This window comes from Podarcis gaigeae (assembly GCF_964106915.1).
Source record: "Podarcis gaigeae genome assembly, chromosome: 6".
In the NCBI taxonomy this organism is placed as follows: domain Eukaryota; kingdom Metazoa; phylum Chordata; class Lepidosauria; order Squamata; family Lacertidae; genus Podarcis; species Podarcis gaigeae.
Window position 1 is genome coordinate 64,915,525 of NC_139682.1, and position 19,097 is coordinate 64,934,621.

The 19,097-nt window shown below is 42.8% G+C and overlaps 1 protein-coding gene and 1 long non-coding RNA gene across 9 annotated transcripts in view; one reads left to right on the forward strand and one right to left on the reverse strand.

Annotated features, from left to right (window-relative positions):
* Positions 1-16,637, reverse strand: part of ERICH3 (glutamate rich 3) — a 62,437-nt gene extending 45,800 nt beyond the window's left edge. For 2 of the 8 annotated variants that reach the window (XM_083742894.1, XM_083742891.1), the window contains exons 1-3: positions 16,232-16,637; positions 8,444-8,537; positions 3,229-3,354 (exon numbers count right to left, since the gene is read on the reverse strand). In XM_083742894.1, coding sequence (XP_083599020.1) covers positions 3,229-3,354; positions 8,444-8,537; positions 16,232-16,251 — 240 coding nt within the window. In that variant the 5' untranslated portion in view covers positions 16,252-16,637. Of the gene's footprint in view, positions 1-1,164; positions 1,513-1,813; positions 2,049-3,228; positions 3,355-7,407; positions 7,542-8,443; positions 8,538-16,231 lie in introns of those variants that run through there. The other 6 variants (XM_083742896.1, XM_083742892.1, XM_083742895.1 and 3 more) reach the window with 5 other exon arrangements.
* LOC310846496 lies at positions 1,564-2,961 on the forward strand. The gene is made up of 2 exons (XR_014565344.1): positions 1,564-1,640; positions 2,707-2,961. It is a non-coding gene; the product is annotated as an uncharacterized lncRNA (long non-coding RNA).
* Positions 16,638-19,097: the final 2,460 nt, after the last annotated feature.

Sequence of the window (19,097 nt, forward strand, 5' to 3'; positions counted from 1 at the left end):
TATTCACATGCACTGGAAGAAATAAAGCTTGAGGCTAATCTTCGCCACTGCTCTGTGACGGGTTTTCCACCCATATTCACAAAACATGGGGGGAATGTATGTGTGTGCAGGAATGGGGTTCCTGGTGTGTGACTTGCATAAAGCACATTACCAGGTGCATGTTGCAAACTCCACAGAGCAACTCAAAACCAGTATGTCATTTCAACATTCTGGTTTGATCATATGCATTCAGCCTCACTGTGACATAATCAGCGCTCTGCTCGACATCTACAATAAATAAGTACTTTTCCAATTTTAATGTACTTTTAAACCACATGTCATGCGACACTTCAGATATTGCTGGGCTAAAACTACCACCTTTCCTATTAGCTGCACTGTTTGGGGCCACCTTGATATAAATGTTTTCAGAGGTGGCAATGGCTGGCATAAAAGAAGAGGAGGAGTGACAATTTTATTTTGCCCTAAACATACTGCCATGCATGGAATTACAAGTGTGAGACCCTGATTTGCACCGAGACCCTGTTGGGAGGGGCAGGGGACTTGAAGTGTCTGCCTCACTTCAGTCTTCACACAGATCAGGGGCTCTGCACCTGCCCTGTGCCTTGGAATTAGAACTCTTATTTGAGCCAATAGAATCTCCCAACCCCCAATTCTAAAAACAGGCATAGGAGGACCAACCAAACTGGGATCAAATGATTAACACACACACACCCTACAACTCTGTAGATGTTCTGATCTGAATCAAAGACCCTGTGCTTTTTGGAAGCCATTTTTGACATGATTTTAAGTAACAACCACTGAGCATGACTATTCAGAAGTTAAGCCCCATTGTGGCCAACAGGGCTACACCTAGGTAAATCTTCCAAAAATCACAAGGCACATCATGCCTCTGCTACTGTCACTTCTCTCTTTGCTGAGCTTCTCTTCCCAGGCTAGGCCCATGGCACTTTTCCGTCCTTTGGGATGTTGTTACACATAATAGGGCAGCTAATGTAGTCCCCACCCCCGGTGCTGTTGAACTACAACTTCTCATCAGACCTCTGTTCCACCCTTTGCGTTTCACACCCCTTGTTTAGAGACCACTGATATTTCCCTTCCAGTCCTAGGCCTTGCCCATAACTATCCCTGGCCACACAGAGCCTTTTCCTACGCTTGGTCTCTCACAGAAAAGGGAACAGGGAGAAGGGAAGAGAGAAATTTCTAATGTACTCCAAACCAAGTAAAACGATTCCTTTCTTAGCCCGCTTCCACTGATTGGGATTCCAGTCTTGACAAGCAGGGGAGTTGGAGAGAAGGTGATGCAAGTCCACAGCAAAACTCTCTTTGTGAATTCCACTGGCAAACTGTTCAAAACCATTGTGTTGGATGATCCATAAGGTCCCTTCAATGGTCCTTGGTTGAGCAAGGTGTTTCTGCTGGTGTTATTTGGCTGACCGGGGGGGGAGGGAAGGCGGTAGGCGACTGCTAAATTATCTCCATGTTTGTATGTGACGGTGGGGCCTCCCTTAGAATTCCATGATTCCAAGGCAGTTGGTCTCAACTGCTGCTTTACGCTCTACACAAGAGAAAGCAGCCGTGCCAAAAGGAAGCATAGCATGAAAGCTGGCATCTTAGGAGGACTCAAAAGACCTGAAGTCCAGGTAGAATAACCTGCATTTTGGGTTGGACTCCTGCATCATAGATATATAGATACATAGTGATTCGTGCACCTTAACGTTGCACAGGATCAGCCATGGAAGGGCATCAGCATCACAAAGGGAAAACAGAAGGCAGGAACAATCCATGAGTGGAACCATGGCAGAATGGGGCCTACCTGCAGCCACATTTCCACCTTCTGTGTGAATGAGATAGCGTCTGCTCCTCCCTGCCCTGGCTCGCTCCTTACATCCATGCCCCTCTTTGTTATTGCTGGCTGTCCTTGACCTTGGCTGTTCGTATTGGTAGATGTGAGCATGTATCTGATGGGCTGTAATAGGTTCTTGAGTACACAGGTGGAACATGACCTCCTGCTGCCTTGCTCTCAGGAGATGACTGCGTGGAACCCAGTGGCTGTAGGGAACTCTTGCATTCTGAGATGCTCAAGCCACTTTATTGGTTCTGACCAATTGCAGGCTATTCGTGTATCTTTCCTTCCTCCCTTAACTTCCTCTTCCCTGCCAATATGAAATTATTGGAGAACATGTTTTTGCTATGATTTAATATTTCTCAGGCCACTTGCAAATTAGTGGAGGAAAAATTTACCTGCTCGTGCAGGCATTTTATTGGAATTTACTCCAGATAAATAGATCTAGTCCTCTGAGTCTATCCTCACAGCCGCTAACACACTGCTTAGCTTGCTTGCATGTGCATTTAATTCAGAAAAAAAATGTATAAACCAATTAAACAAAAGCAAACAAGCAAATCTACAGGCCACACATAAAAACAATTTGCCAGTAAATACCCAGGTAAAAGCTTTACTCTGCACTGGGATGTGGGTATCATTGGTATTATACTTGTGTTTTGTATAAAAATAAAACAATATGAATTATAATACCTAGATGATATCAGCAACATTTAAAGACAAAGGTAAATTATGTACCTAGGTCGGCTTGTTGAAACAAAGCAAGTTTTCAGCAGGAATCTAAAACAACATAGCAAGGATGCCTGCCTAATGTCAGTAGGCAGGGAGTTCAAAGGTTGTGACTCTAAATGGTTTACTCCAAACAGATGCAGTATAAGCGTTATGTGGCACACACAACAGTGTATGTTCCACAAACTGAGGCAGTCAAATAGGCACATGTAGGATGAGATGATCCTTCAATCAAACTGGTCCCAATCAGTTAAGGACTTTATATACTGATAGCAAATCTTGAAGGAATGGTTTAGAGAGTCAGAAAAAATCTGATTGCTTCTTAACAGAATTTCACAGACTCTTCACAGCTTGTTCAGAGTCAGAATGAGTAAAGGGGTGGATATACCTTGTGTTATTGCATACATTTCATCATTATTAAACCATAATAACTCAAATGTTCCTGAATCGCTCTACTGTCATGAGAAATGGGTGTTCAGAATTTGCTGGTCGCTAAGTCCTAAAGTTGCAGACTCCTCAAGCTACCATGTTCCCTACCAAAGGTTAAATTTGCATGCTATTGCCACACCAGGAAGTTTTCTCTGTAATCCTCCTGTAATAACACTATGAATATTTCTTTTTAACAGCCTTTAGGAGAAGTAGACATAATGCAAACCTACTTCCATGTCAAGCACCTTGTGGAATATGGCCTGGGCCAAACATTCCCGTATATACTTATGGTGATCCTTCCTCATAGCATTTAGCTGATATTCCTTCTCTGATATTATTCTTCCACTTCTTGAGATCTGCCAAGAAAAAGTGAAATATAAGTACAGAGGGTGGCAGAAGATGCAAGATTCAGGCAACTTCGCCAAATATGTGTGTATTAGCCACAATCTTCTTTGTCTTGAGGTCCAATGTACCCAATGAGATCAATATGAACCAAGCCTTCCTCATTTTCTTTCATTTTTACTGAAAGCTCTGCTAAAAACCTAGCAGAATGATATTACTATTATATGATGGGGGTGGTGATGATGATTTAATTTATTTTCCATCCTTTGCCAGCAGGTGGTCCCAGGGCAGGTTACATTATAAAATTCAGAATTAAAAACAGTGAAAACATATCACAGTCACATAGAAATAGGGTAAGAACTCTGCCTGCTAAAAATTTGGCAGAGGAAACTAGAGGAGATTAAAAAAAAAAAAATCACAACACAGTGAGGGAAGAGCCACTGGTTGTCTACCCTGTCACTTGTTGTTCTTTACTTATTATCAATCTCTTTAGTGGCTAATGTCCTGTTCTCCTACTCCTTCTTAACTCCTGGAGAAAATATTCCATTAAGAAGAGAGGAAGTCAGATAAACAAGGGGTGGAGAAGGGGTAGCCAATGTGGTGTTCTCCAGATGTTGTTGGACTACAGTTCCCATCAGCCCTAGTCAATATGGGCAATGGTGAGGGATTATAGGAGTTGTAGGCCAACAGCATTCTCAGGGCATCATGTTGACCATCTCTGGAGCAGAGGATAAGCCAGCAGCTCTCGTGTCCACTCTGTGTTCGTGCAATTCCTATTCCTCCCACCTTTCTCTGCCTGTTGATCAGGAAGCCTTCAAAATGGTCAGCAGAGGACGTTCCCACAGTGTGTGGTTGTTCTCATGTTGTGAGTGTAATGTGTAGCCAGGCTCTAAGGCCAGAACACAACAATGTGCCTTCACTCCATACATGCTATGCCAATTTGTGCTATGTGGTTGAATGAGGTAGGAGACCTTGTAAAATATCCAATGTAGCACAGAGACATTTAGGACCCCAGCCTGAAAGTCCATTATGGCATCCTCTTTAGAAGACTCTTCTTTCATTTTTAAGCTTTTAAGAGCAGTCTTCCAATTCACTGGAAGCATGCACTAATGTACTAGGTTCACTGAACGACTTAAGAACAAATAATACCTGAAAAGCTATGTAACAGAAGCACGGGAAGAAACGGCTTAAAAGCAGGCTTACTCTTCAGTGCCATTTGTGGGTAGGAATGACTAGATGCAACTACGCTCAGAAGCCCAAGCCCTATGCCAAGATAGCAAGTATATGCAGACCTAATCCATCTATGTCACCAAAAGGTCTCCAGTAGCATTAAAATGGGTTGCTGCTGTATTACTGATAGTAAGTCATGTTTATTAAGATGGAACAAAGCTCCAGTTTCCATTAATACTTCTTCATCAGTCATTCCCAGTGTTAGACGTCTTGAGCACGGAACGGTCTTATTTTGCTTCAAATGTCACTTGAAAATGCTAAGTGCCTCATTAGGTGGCATGATTCTCCTCTAAATAGTTTTTATTCAAATGCCTTGTGACCAAGGAGTCCACTCTTCCACATTACCAAGATTACCCAATGGGTTCTCATTTATCTGTATTCCATGAACGGACAAAGTCTACAGCTCAAAAGCAATTCATCGGAACGCTGCCTTTCCCACCTGGAAGCTGTAGACTGCCCCCTGATGGCCAGGAGGATGAACTATGACACACCATTAATTTAAAGCACATGTCTTCCCGCAAAGAATTCTAGGAGCAGTAGTTTACTCTCACAGAGCTACAATTCCCAGCACCCTTTAAAAAATACTGTTCCCAGGATTCTTTGGGGGAAATCCCATGTTTTAAATGTGTTTTAAACATATGGTATATATACATCCACTTTCCTTTCTGCAATCTCTATGCCAAATAATAATAAATAATAATAATTTTATCATTTGTATGCTGCCCATCTGACTGGGTTGCCCTAGCCACTCTGGACGGCTCCCAACAGAGTAGTAAAATCACGATAAAACATAGAACTAAAAATACGATAAAACATCAGATAGTTTAGTCTGAATGGTTACACTGGAAAATACCCTATTAAGGCTGTGGTCCTATACCTGGTTCCCTCAGAGCAAGTCCCACTGACCTTAATACAGTGGTACCTCTGGTTGCAGACAAGATCCTGTTACGGGGTGCTGTTCGCACCCCGAAAAGTCAGTAACCAGAGTAACGCGTCTGCGCATGTGCATAGTGTGATAGAGAACTTCTGTGCATGCGCGAACCGCGCAAAACACTTCTGCACATGTGCAAAACTAGCAGAATGCTTCTGCGCGTGTGCACGCAGCGAAACCCAGAAGTAAACACTTCTGAATGTGCCGTGTTCTTAACCCGAAAAAACGCAACATGAAGCGTTGGCAAGAAGAAGTATGACTGTAGGGCTTACTTCTGAGTAGACATGCTTAGGCTTGTACTATAAATCAAGCTGCAATCCCATGCACACTACTGAAGGGCAAATGCTGTTCAGATCAGCGGAACTTAGTTCGAGTTAACATGCATATAAATGTATGCTTAGATGGAGTTATGTTTCCTATTGTGTTGTTAGGCTTTCTTTGAGAAAAGAAGAAGGGAGGAAGTAAATAAAATTAGAAGGATTATTTTTACAGGATATGTTAATACTGGAAAATGTCCGCAAAGAATGAAAGCAGGGGAGGTGGGGAGGTGCAAAAATGTTTACGGAAACTTTAACTTTTGTGAATGTTGCATTGCCAGAAGGAATGATCATATCTGTAACTACAATTCTGATCTCATTTAACCTTAAATTTCAGATTTTTGTTAATAGGGATTCATATTGTCACTTATATTTAGAACCAGAAGGAAGAGGTATGAATATTTTGAACAAAACTACATTAAAGGGGGGGAACCCCACAGAACTCTTCCATTAATTGCAGTGTTAAGTCATAAGAGCAAGACAGTTTAAAAGCACCAGTATGCCAGATTTACCTATTACTGCCTTACTCACATATAACATTAGATATTTAAAGAGAGTGGGGGCTTCTAGCAAATGGGGCAAGACTTTCATTAACTGGTGACCAAGTTTCAGTTCTTCTATTAATCAAGAAAACCATAGCCTAAAAGTACACCGTTTCAATTTCAATTCATCCACCCTCCCTGTATTCACTGCATTTTATCTCAGCAATTCTACTTTATTTTCATGATGCCTGATTTTGTAGCAGTCATTATTCTTTTTAGCCCTTCATGGTTGATGTTACATAACAACTAGCTGCTGCAAGCAGCAGTTTCTCAATTTTGCATCTCTTTGTTTTTCAGGTTTAATTCACACACACACAAACACGCACACACCATCCCTCAGCTCCTCACAAAAGAAAGCATTTGTCACTGAGTTTCTCTGTGTTTTAAAAATATTAGGTGCAAATCAGGCAATTGCCTACAGTCAGACCTCATCTGCACTATATATTTAAACAGTACTATACCACATTAAACAGACATGGCTCTCCCTAAAGAAACTGGGAACTATGGTTTGTAAAGGAAGCTAAGAGTTATTGGGATACCCCTATTCTCCTCAGAAATCTACATTTCCCTGAGTCATTTAACAATCAACTCCACTTGCTAGGAAACTCTGAACCCTGTAGCTCTATGAGCGGAATAGGGGTTTCCCCTCAGCACCCTTAACAAACTACAGTTCCCTGAATCCTTTGGGGGAAACCACAACCATTTAAATTGGTATGATGTGGCTTTCAATGTATAGTATAGATGCAATTTCCAGGCAATGTGGGTTGTTCAGTGAGGAAAAGGCAGTTAAGGAACCAGAAATGGAACATTCCATCATGGTAGCCATTATTTTGTGTCACTCTCACCTACTGCTCTGTCAATAGGTGAAGTCCGGCACAAGCAACCCTTCAGATCAGAATTAGAATATCCCACTGATGTAAATAAAATGAAACGTCTTCTGTTTTCCAGCACTTCAACAAAGTCAGAAGCAACTTGGTTTTGATCCATAAAAATTAACCTTGCACAGCATTATTCCAAATGGTGGTTGCCCACCTGGTCCACTCTCACCTGGGCTGCTTGATTTCCACTTCTGTACAGTGGACTCAAGTCACTGTAAATGTGAGTGACAGGTCAATTGGCCAATAATGACAACCCTGGAATAGAAGACACCCCTTCCACATCACCTGTGAGAGGGTCCATTCAGCTCAATCCTACAAGCGTTTACTCAGAAGTAAGTCCCACAAAATTCAATTGGATGCTCCTGAGGAAGTGTGCAGCCTTTGTGCAAACTGCATGCCATGTAATGCTGCCACATTAATTGGTCAACTCTGGATGCTGTCACAATGATTTGTGACAGGTGTGGTCAAAGTAATAACAGATGCGCTGCCATACATTATTAGGAATGCCACGGCACCCAGGCTTGGTAGTAGATGAAATACAGTGGTACCTTCATTAACGAACATCTTAGTTGATGAACAACTTGGATTAGGAGCACTGCAAACCCAGAAGTAGGTGTTTTGGTTTGTGAACTTTGCCTTGGAATAAGAACGTTTCGTTTCCTGTTGAGAGTATGTTCCATTTGTAAATTGAGTCCCCCGCTGCTATGGGAAAGCACGCCTAGGTTTAAGAATGCTTTGGTTTAAGAATGGACTTCTGGAACGGATTAAGTTCATAAACCAAGGTACCACTGTATGCCCCAAATGCTTTTTCTCAGGTGGCGGCAAGGGCAAGAGGCTAGGATATGAAACAGAATGCTAAAAGTGTCACCACTTAGCCACTATGTGAATCAAATTCCCACTCAGCTGGCTCCCTGGGTGATCGCGGGCCACTCACTTTCTCTCAGCCAAACAAATTTCTCAGGGTTGTCACCAAGATAAACGGTAAGGGAGAATCATGCATACCATCCTGAGATCCTAAAAGGAAGGGTTGGATAACATGCATTTCAATAAACAGATGTGTTTAATTTGGGAATGAGAAACTACTACTCCCATCAGTACCAGTGGCGTCGCCAATGGTCATGGACGATGGGAGTTGTAGTTCAACAATAAGTCCTCACTCCGGGGCTCAACGCAGGGAAACTGACAAGAAATATTTGCATACTTACCAGCCCTGATCTCCGCAGGTGACGTCTAATCCGGGTGTTGCTGAAGTAGCCTGCCAGGTGCTTGTCTGTTAGACTGTTGTAATTTGCAAGTAATCTGAAACCAAAATAGTCACTTGTAAACAGTCGTAAAAAACAACAACCCAAAGAACTGTTTATCTTAAAATGCAAGGAACACACACACATATACACAACACCCTGGCAAAACAACCCACATAGTTACCTTGGTAACTTTTTTCAGGGCTAAGAGAGGTTCTATGCCAACTTCCCCAATCTGGTGCCCTCCAGAGGTTTTGGAGCACAACTCCCATCAGCTCCAGCCAGTACAGGTTGAGGAAGGCTGGAAGTTGTATCTGCTGCAGTTACACCAGCATTTTCCACAGCTGGGGTGTGGAAGGTGCTCTGTAAGGTGCTTACAGAGCTACGATGTGTGTCCTTAAAGACCTGCCCTGGCCCAACAAGGGTGATATCAACACATGAACATTTAAAGAGGTGCATCTGGTTTAGATTCTTTGCGCACCTCCTGAGATAAAGGCATAGTGGGAATAAGCCTAAACAAACCCTCTTCTGTGGGACGCGGGTGGCACTGTGGGTTAAACTACAGAGCCTAGGACTTGCCGATCAGAAGGTTGGCAGTTCGAATCCCCGAGACGGGGTGTGCTCCCGTTGCTTGGTCCCAGCTCCTGCCAACCTAGCAGTTCAAAAGCACATCAAAGTGCAAGTAGATAAATAGGTACCACTCTGGCAGGAAGGTAAACGGTGTTTCCGTGCACTGCTCTGGTTCGCCAGAAGTGGCTTAGTCATGCTGGCCACATGACCCAGAAGCTGTACGCCGGCTCCCTCGGCCAGTAAAGCGAGATGAGTGCCGCAACCCCAGAGTCGGCCACGACTGGACCTAATGGTCAGGGTTCCCTTTACCTTTACCTTTACCTTTAACCCCAGAGTGTTTGTTGTGGGGGAGGAAGGAAAAAGGAGATTGTTAGCCGCTTTGAGACTCCTGAAGGGGAGTGAAAGGCGGGATATCAAATCCAAACTCTTCTTCTTCTTCTTTTAAATGCCAAGCAAGCCAAGGAAATTTATGCCACCTCATCTTAAATGAAATGGTGAATACAATTATTATTAGCTCACCTTTCTCTTCCCTCAGTTCTCTTGTTGTGTGTTAACCCTGTGGCTTTTAGCAGGTGGATTTGCTATCAGGATGTTGTGTGATGGTAAACAAAAGGTCTCTTGGTGGGAAGAAAGGGTGGCATAAAAATATTCTCTTCAGAAAAGAACATTGACAAAAGCCAAAGACTTACAGGAAGTTTATTTTTGGTTTCACAATGATCCCACAGCCTACACCAGATAAATTGAACTTTAAGCAGACAATTTAGTTTGACGTGTTATGCCTGGTGATTAAACACTGGCGCTATAGCAACTGTTTTATGTTACTTTCCTTATCGCAGTAGTTGCATTTGCATCTGAAACTGCCAGATTACAGCAATTATGCCACGCATTGATTTATAATGTCTCCTGGCACTAGTGTGCTGCATGAATAGAGGTGTAGGGGGGAATTAACCTACCCCAATATTCTTTCATTTACTTCCTTCTCAGTATTTCACGGGCCAGATACAAGTTAAAACACAGATATCTCAAATATCACAGATATCACAGGGATGGAGCAACGCTAGCTGCTGAACTACTGTGTTACATTTCAGTTGTGGGTAGTCTCATTTCAGCAAAACGTCCAAATTCATTATAGGCTCAAACAGCACTTTGTTCAAAAGACAGGTTTAAGGCTGCAGTGCTCAATAGAATAAATGTCAAGCTCTTTTTCTCTGACGAGCAATTATTATTACTAATCCCAAGAGAGATGTTAGCTAGCTATGGGAGTCCTCATTTCTGACCTTTTGCCACGCACCTGCTCATGAATACCCGTAGATCAAGGGTGGATAATCTTTGGCCTTCCGGATATTGTAGAACTGCAACTCTCATCAGCCCCATAAAGCATTACCAATGACCAACATTCCCCACACTTGCCATAGATCATGACCTGGACAGTTTGGGTTCAACCTGGAGTTCTCCATGAAGTTCCCTGGGCTACTCTCTGGATCAGATAACTCAACGCTGGCCAGTTTGTCAGCTACAGTATAAGTGAATGCTTAGCATTCACGGCGTATGATTGAAGGAAGCAGCATTACTCCCCACGGGCAAGAATGGGGCAGATTCAGATCCAGTGAAACCCTGAGTTTCTTTTGATTAAGGAAATTCTGTGTGTCTAGTTGGAAGATATGTAATTTGTTGGTCTTCTTACAATATTTGGCTTTACAGTGGTACCTCGGGTTAAGTACTTAATTTGTTCTGGAGGTCCGTTCTTAACCTGAAACTGTTCTTAACCTGAAGCACCACTTTAGCTAATGGGGCCTCCTACTGCCGCCGCGCCGCCAGAGCACGATTTCTGTTCCTATCCTGAAGCAAAGTTCTTAACCTGAAGCACTATTTCTGGGTTAGCGGAGTCTGTAACCTGAAGCGTATGTAACCTGAAGCGTATGTAACCTGAGGTAACACTGTACTTCTACTTGCTGCTAAAAACACCGTTTAGCATCTGAGCATCATGCGCTAGTAGAAGCCCATTACTGGTCCCCATTCTTTCTCATCCCCATGCATCATCACGTGCCTCCCCTTTCCCCTCACTGGTAAATATGCACAGGGATATACATCAGGGACTTAACCATACAAAGAGACACTTCTATATCCATCCGAGCCAGGCCAGTCCCCCAAACCCTGTTTTCACAGTTGTTTTGGATCACAGAGAAAGGCTTCCAGCTTTGATGATCTAGCTTCTAGGCAGACTCGGACCCCAGCCTTTTGCTTTTGAAGCACATCTCATGAGAGTCTGTAGTTTGTGAGAAAGAAATGGGCTCCTTTCCCACCCAGCAGGTCCAATACGATGAAATTTAGTATGACATCGCTGGTTACGTGTGGGCATGGTTTCCACCCTGTTAAAGAAATGTATGCCTTTCATTCAAACAAACAATACATGCATGTGCACACACTATGTACTGAAAGCCTAGACCAGGTTTCTGTTTCCAAGTGTTAACAGCAAACCATAGTACACATATTATGTTTTCAACACTGGAAAGACCACAAGCGAACAACATTCTTCTTATGTTACCTGTTCCTGGCAATGCACGGAGCACTGTTTGTTTACCACAAGCTTACTAACCATACCTGAGACAAAAGAGAATAAAGCATCTTCATTGGGGTGGTGATAGAAGAGGGTGGAAACATGAAGTGTACAACCACAGGTAGCAATGAGAAGAGCTTCCTCCTAGCACTGGAATAATTCCCCCAATCACTCGTTAGTTCCTGAAGGGCTTGCTCCCCAAACACAGTCATAGGTCCTGCAAGCCCTGAGCCTTGCTTGTCTCAACCATTCCTCTGCTGAAACTCACTACCTCCTGTTAGGGTGTGCAATGCACAGCTCCAACCAGCACACAACTCCAATCAGAAAAGGGCACGATGAGGCCACCAGCCATCAAGGCCTAATCATGCAGAAACGCAGAACCGTAACCCTTACGGCTTTATCAAACCAAAGACCTGCCCCCTTGGCAGGTTATGATGCAAGATCCAAATACATTATCTGCCCTTTACTACTGTCACGGTACTTTATGTCCTGTAAACAGCGTTGCCTTTCAGAGCAAATTTTTGTGACTCTTTTTATTGATTTGAAAGTAGATTTGAACATAAGACTCCATAAGTCTCTAACATTATTTTTTAGAAAACAAATCTTCACGGTTAATTGTTCATGGTGCAATTAAGTTAGCAATGGTACACCAAAGAAACAATCTGGAAAGATCCTAGTTATTGATCCGTAGAGCCAGTTACAGGGAGTTACAATCTCTGCCTTATAGTTTACAATTGCACTTTATTGCCAATTCTACACTTAAGCTGAAATGAGACCCAACCGCAACCGAGATATTTTCCCAGGTTTAATACCTTTAATACAGTGACCAATGTAGCTTTATTTCCAGTTGTGATAAAGAAAACTCACACCTTTGCAAACAGAATAGCAGCATTATCCTACATACGTCTGTTCAGAAATAAGCTTCATAAAGGTAAATGGGCCTTACCCCTGGGTAAATATATAATAGTGTACACACATTCCTGTTTACTCTGCATCCAACACTCTCCCACTGGAAAGTGGTGTACACTCAACATCAGTCACAATCCATATCTATCCTGTATATATCCTGTTGTTTCTTATGAAATACTCAGTTTTCCAAAAACCTGCTTTGATCTGAATTGAGAAAAGAGCAACGTAGCTGCATTTAAGCTGGTGTTGTGTACAGAGCCTTCATTTAACAGGAAACTGAATGTTTCGTATAATATGGAAGTCCCAGCAGATTATATACAACCCATTAAGATACATGAAGTCTCATGGCAAGGCTAGTTGACTAATCACTCTTGAGATCTTAGTTAATTTTTGAATGTTTGCTTTTGTTCCTTTAAGAGTCACCACTGAATCTGAAAATGGTCACAGTACACAAGCTGCCAGGAGAAATTATGGAAGAATTTACCCAGGCTTTAACTGGTCAAATGGCAGGTGAATGTTAGGACTCAGCTACATTAGTAAAGGGAAAGCATTTTATATGCGTTATAACACTGTGACACCAGGTGGTGCTGTCGAGTTCTGTCTTTTGCCAATGTTATTTCCCTCTTTGAGGTTTACAACGTGTTTCCCTTAAACGCTTTTTTTAAAAAATGTGTCTAGATCCAGCATCATAGTAAGGCATGGAGCATGATGCATGATGCAAAGGCATAGGAAGTGGAACAAAGATTTGGTTGATTTTCCAAAGTTATATATATTTCACAAGTTCCAATAATCACAATTAAATTATGATGTTTGGTTTTACATTGAATTCTGTTTAAAGGAAATGTTGTTTTAGTGTATTTTAAAGTTTTCCCTCATGCTAGGGTTGTGTGATCAATGAAAAGGTAAAGGTAAAGGGACCCCTGACCATTAGGTCCAGTCGTGACCGACTCTGGGGTTGCAGCGCTCATCTCGCTTTACTGGCCGAGGGAGCCGGCATACAGCTTCCAGGTCATGTGGCCAGCATGACTGAGCCACTTCTGGCAGACCAGAGAGGCGCAAGGAAACACTGTTTACCTTCCCGCTGAAGCGGTACCTATTTATCTACTTGCACTTTGATGTGCTTTTGAACTGCTAGGTTGGCAGGAGCAGAGACCGAGCAACGGGAGCTCACCCTGTTGCGGGGATTCGAACCGCTGACCTTCTGATCAGCAAGTCCTAGGCACCCGTGTCCCGTGAACAATGAAAAGTGAGTTGTAAATAATTTAAATAGACGTTGTATTGTGTTGATGGCTGTAAAGCCTCTGGCACTGAATGGCTGAGAAAAGACTAATAGTATGGAATGTTTCTGAACATTTAACTTCCAGAAGCAAAACTCTGAGGAAGTTTGCAATGTGCCTTCGGCGATAAAATGGAGCTGCCAGTCTGGCTGGGATTAAAAATCAACTCAACATGGGACCTGGAGCCAGAATCAGAACTATTTTTCAAAGGCAGAATGAGTACTGGAAAAAAGTTCTAGAAGATAGGAAACCCAGAATAGATGGAGGAAAGGAGGCTTGAGGAAAGGGTAAGGAAGGGTCTCTCAGGCAAGAAGGGGTTAATAAGAGAGGGGTGCTGAATAAATGTTAAAGCTGAGGTCTGGAGAGCCTTGAAGGAAGAGAGAGAGGCTTAGGTGATTGAGTAGCAAGTGGGCTAATAAAACAATGCATGGGAATGGTCAAGAGACAGAGTTGAAGGATTGAAGAACCAAGGTGAAGATGGGTCTCTGACACAAACACCTTTATATGGCCAAGGGTCACAGGAGGCAGCCGTATTGATAGGCAGCGATGGAGAAAAGTAGGGCTGGAGCTGAAGGCCAGTGATCCAGCATTGGCCACAGGTGGAGAACCTGCTGCCCTCCCAATGTATGAATCTTCAAACTACAGAGTTGGAAGCAACCCAAAGAGTCATCTCATCCAGTGCCCTCTGCAATATTGAGTCTCAGTACCCAACAGCCACAGATACGATGGCATGGCCAACAGTCAGGGATGATGGGAGTTCCAGCAACATCTGCAAGACCGTATGTTCCTCACCCCCAGTATATAGCCTGATAGCAGCTTTAAGAGATACACAGAAGAACAATTTTGTCCATTGTAGCTTCTAGTTGTCACTACTACCTTGTCAAAAAGGTATGCCTAAACTATGTTGGGAGGCTTTGTAGAAGATCGTAGATTAGCCTAGTTTCCTGTTCCTCTCCCTGCACATTCTATTTATGATCACTATGTAAAGCTGCATTGCATATTTTTGCTATGCCCTGGATATAACCCACTGAGTTCAATGGGACTTAGCAGGTATAGGATTAGTGGGTATTAGTGGGTATAGGATTGTAGCCTCAGTTAAGTTTAAGTCACATTGAAATCAACGGAGTAAGTTAATCATTATGTAAATGCCATTGGTTTTAATAAGAACCAAGCACAACTAACTTAATCTGGATCCCTTAATTCATAATAGGTCCATCATTAATTGAACATCGGAGAACTCCGTGGATCAGATTTGTGTAATAGTCCTCCCAGAACGATGCCAGATACAGCATTTCAGTTGGAATGGCTTGGCATAGATATTTTTTTGCCAAAAACAAGATATATGGATTTGTCTTCATTAAGTTAATCTATACACACAGCTTCAGGGGTTATCTTCACTAAAGTTCACCTGTTTAAAACACTCAAAGTTCACTTAAAAATAATCATCATAATCATCTGTCCAAGTTCAAAACAAGTGTGAATATTACCCAATAAAAAGCTGGATGTTTTAGCAAGTTAAGCAATGTATGATCAGCTGTGAATTTATTACTGTTGCTTTCCTTACAGTTGATTTCACAATTCTCAAATAATTAATTAGAAAACAAAACAAAAAAACAGCCAGTGTTGACAAGTCAAAGTTATTGTTGCATCTCTAATGCAAGAAACTTGTAATGATTTAAATTTGGATCCCCTCCATTTTCTTCTTCTTCTTCTTCTTCTTCTTCTTTGAAAAGGTGATAGATACAAGGGAAAGGGAAAAGAAAACTTTAAATTAAATGCAAGACAAGCTCAGAGATATTTTGCCTCCCAGCCTTTATTTCTGATGGCTCATTACAAGAAAGCAACTCATCACAGTTGCTTTAAAATATCAGTTAAGTTGCATAAAAGATTTCTCTGGTTGAATAGCAAGAGCTGCCAAATCTGTATTTAGGCAGGTAACCCAAAAGGAGGAAGATAACAGTAACTTTAGTTTGGATACGGGTTTTTAATATTAAATTACCCCTCCATGCTCCTTGCCACCGCATCGCTCTAGGAGAATATGAATGAGTTCAGCTGTGGCACTTCCCTGTTCGTATTCCTCTGCTGTCTAACAAACTTTGCACTAAACATATCTTTCTGCTCCATTAATTGAGGTTTAGCACCTGACGCTTGCAACTCTGACGGCGAGAGTGACGCATGTCATCATTATACATAAAAGCCTCTCTTTCATTTTGAAAAGAAAATGACATTTTGGTAATGGGGGAGAAAAGGCACATATATGTAATTTTCAAAAAGGAGATGAACCCTGAAACAATACCAAAAAGGCCCCCCCCCCCGCCAAGCTGGTGAATAGGTAGGTTTTTAAGACACACAAAATATATACAGCTGCTGTCTGCCCCATCCCATTTTATCCCATCCCCCCTGACCCTCCCCCTGAAGATCTGGAACCTTCTCACTTACCCAGGGTGAGGATGGTTCATTTTAGCAGAATGGCTTTTTAAGCAAAAACAAAAAAAACCCTGATGCTTAAAGGCCGTGTGCTTTTAAAAGTCAGCAGTCGCTCAGAAACTGACTGCTGATCCTCCTCGCCTCTTCCAGATGCCCGCGACCCTGTGGATTCCCCTCGGGGATCCTAACCTGGCTCCCAGCTGACTGTGCCAAAACATCTCTTCCCGTTGCTAAGGGAGGGCCACGTGGTGATGCTTTGGAGGAGGCGGGCGCACAGACCGAAAGAAAGGAGGGGGAGAAAAACCTCCTTTAGCCCAATGTATTGAGAGAACTGGAGAGGCTCTCTCAGCTGATAGGAGGAACGGCGCTGCCACTTGCGCTGTGTTGCAAGCAGGTTCCCCAGGCGCCTGTAACCCGACACACACAAATCCACACAGACACACAACACACCGTCGGTGGAGCTTCTGGTCTGATCTGCAGACAGGGACCTCGGAAGAGCTGGAGAGTATATGTATATGTATATGTATATGTATATGTATATGTATATGTATATGTATATGTATATGTATATGTATATGTATATGTATATGATGTCCCCATCTCATACACAGAACTGTTATAGAGTTTGCAAAGTGGTTAGACCAGTGATTCATTCAGACATGGAGGCTAATTTATGATCCAGTTTTAAGAACATAGAATGATACGAGTTGGAAGGGACCACGAGGGTCATCTAGTCCAACCCCCTGCGACGCCGGAATCTTTTGCCCGATCATGTGGGGCTCGAACCCACGACCCTGAGATTGAGAGGCTCACACGCTCTACCAACAGAGATAACAGCACGACTTCCATTTTAAAGGTTCGGAAGCTGGTATGCCTTGGCCAGACCACCCACAATGCTTGTTCACCTACGTCCTAGGGGAACTGCTTGGTTTGATTCCACTGCGCTCCCGCGCAGCTGCCCCTGTTAGGCGAGGATCTGAAGCATTTCCACCAGTTGTTGGGCTCTTCCTGAAATCTCTACCCAGTCAATGCTGTGTAGAGGGGAGGAGGCGTATACAGGAATAGGAGGAAAGGCAGAAAGCAAGTGATCCATCACGGCAGGATGCCATAGCCTCCAACATTTCTCCGATGAAAATAGGGACGTCCCATTCCATAATGATAATGTTATTATTTATACCCCACACATCTTAATTGGGTTGCCCCAGCACTCTGGGCAGCTTCCAACATATATAAAAACATAATTAAACATTAAAATACACTTCCCTATGCAGGATTGCCTACAGGTGGCTTGAAGGTTGGATAACTCCATACCCTCCAACATTTCTCCAATGAAAATACGGACATCCTAAGGAAAACCAGACATCCCGGTCAGAAACCAGGATGGCTTCTTTAAATCAGGGTAGCCCCTGGAAAACAGGGATGCTTGGAGGGTCTGGGATGCCATCAGCAGGGATGTAAACCTAACAAGAGTTACCTGGGCAGAACCCTGCCTCCAAGGTGCTTACAATCTGCAATAGGCAGTGGAAAATGGGGAAGATTCAGCCCCCCCCCAAAAAAAACCCATTTAAAGTACATTCAGTCACTTCACCCAAAGAACTTTGGGAACTGTAGTTTGTTAAGGGTACTGGAAACTGTAGCTCTGAGTAAGTGAAACTACAGTTCCCACAATTCTCTGAGGGAAGTCACGTGCATTGAATGTGCTTTGGAAGGAGGGTAAGGATAAGGAAAGGAAAGTGACATAGTGGTAGACAACTGCATACACTTAAAGCTACGTTACAGCTGGGGACCCATATTAAAGGAACAAGCAATGGCGTCTGGTGCGCCACTAAGAAGTATGCATATTTTACTCCCAATTGAGGGGCAAATCAAGAATAATATTTATTTCAGTGTATGATTCTAGTTGCCTCTTGTCAAAAATACTTGTCACAGAGCTGCAAAAGGTGCAGAAAATGTCTCCCAAATCTCTTGGGCTTGAACATGTTTTGAGAAATTATTCAGACAATGTGCAACTTATTAAGGTTTTTACTGCCATAAGATGTACTGATGGCCACAGGCTTTGAAGGCTTTAAAAAAATGTATTGAGAAAGAACACAGCCTTGATGGCCCTATTAATAGTAACTACAATGTCTGTTCTGGCTTAAAAACAGTGGGAAGGAAACTTTAAAAAAGCAACGGGTAGTATCCAACTAAGTCATACACCAATTAGACCCACTGAAATCCATGGACTTAAGTTAGCCATGCCTAAAATCCATTTATGGTCTGCTCCCAGTGTTTTTTGCTGGCATCGCCTACTCCTAATGAAAATGTTCTCTTCTCGTCTGTTCCTTTGAATGGCTTTTTCTGTATTCCTTTTTCGATCCGTATGAACCTCTGGACCTTCATTTCAAGGAAGACCTTCATTTCAAGGAAGACAAGGCAGTAGATGTTATAGTGCTCCACTCCTATCTTCATATCTGTCCACAAGGGTCCCAAGGTTTACCTGTTATAGAAACCTCCATCTTTGTGGAGTCAAGAACATGCCACCCAGAACTCAGTGCTAAGCAAAACTAAGCTGGAATCTAAGAATTTGATTCTGGCAACCTGTCTTAATTTCACTGCAAAAGGCCATGTAGTCAGCAAAATCAATATTCAGCACTTTATACATAGTAGTGGGATGGGTTATGCCTAGCTGTGTGTATGGCAAAGAAGTCCCTTCAGATGTTTTGGAACTACAATTTACCAAGTGAGCATACATTGACCCTTCATTCGTGATCCCAGGCTCCTCTGCAGGTCCTCTGTCTGAGAGACGTTTGAAGAATTACGCCAAGGGAGGGGGGCCTTTTTGGTTTTGGCTTCACTCTATGGAATTCTCTTCCCAGCAAGGCTTGCCTGGTGCTGA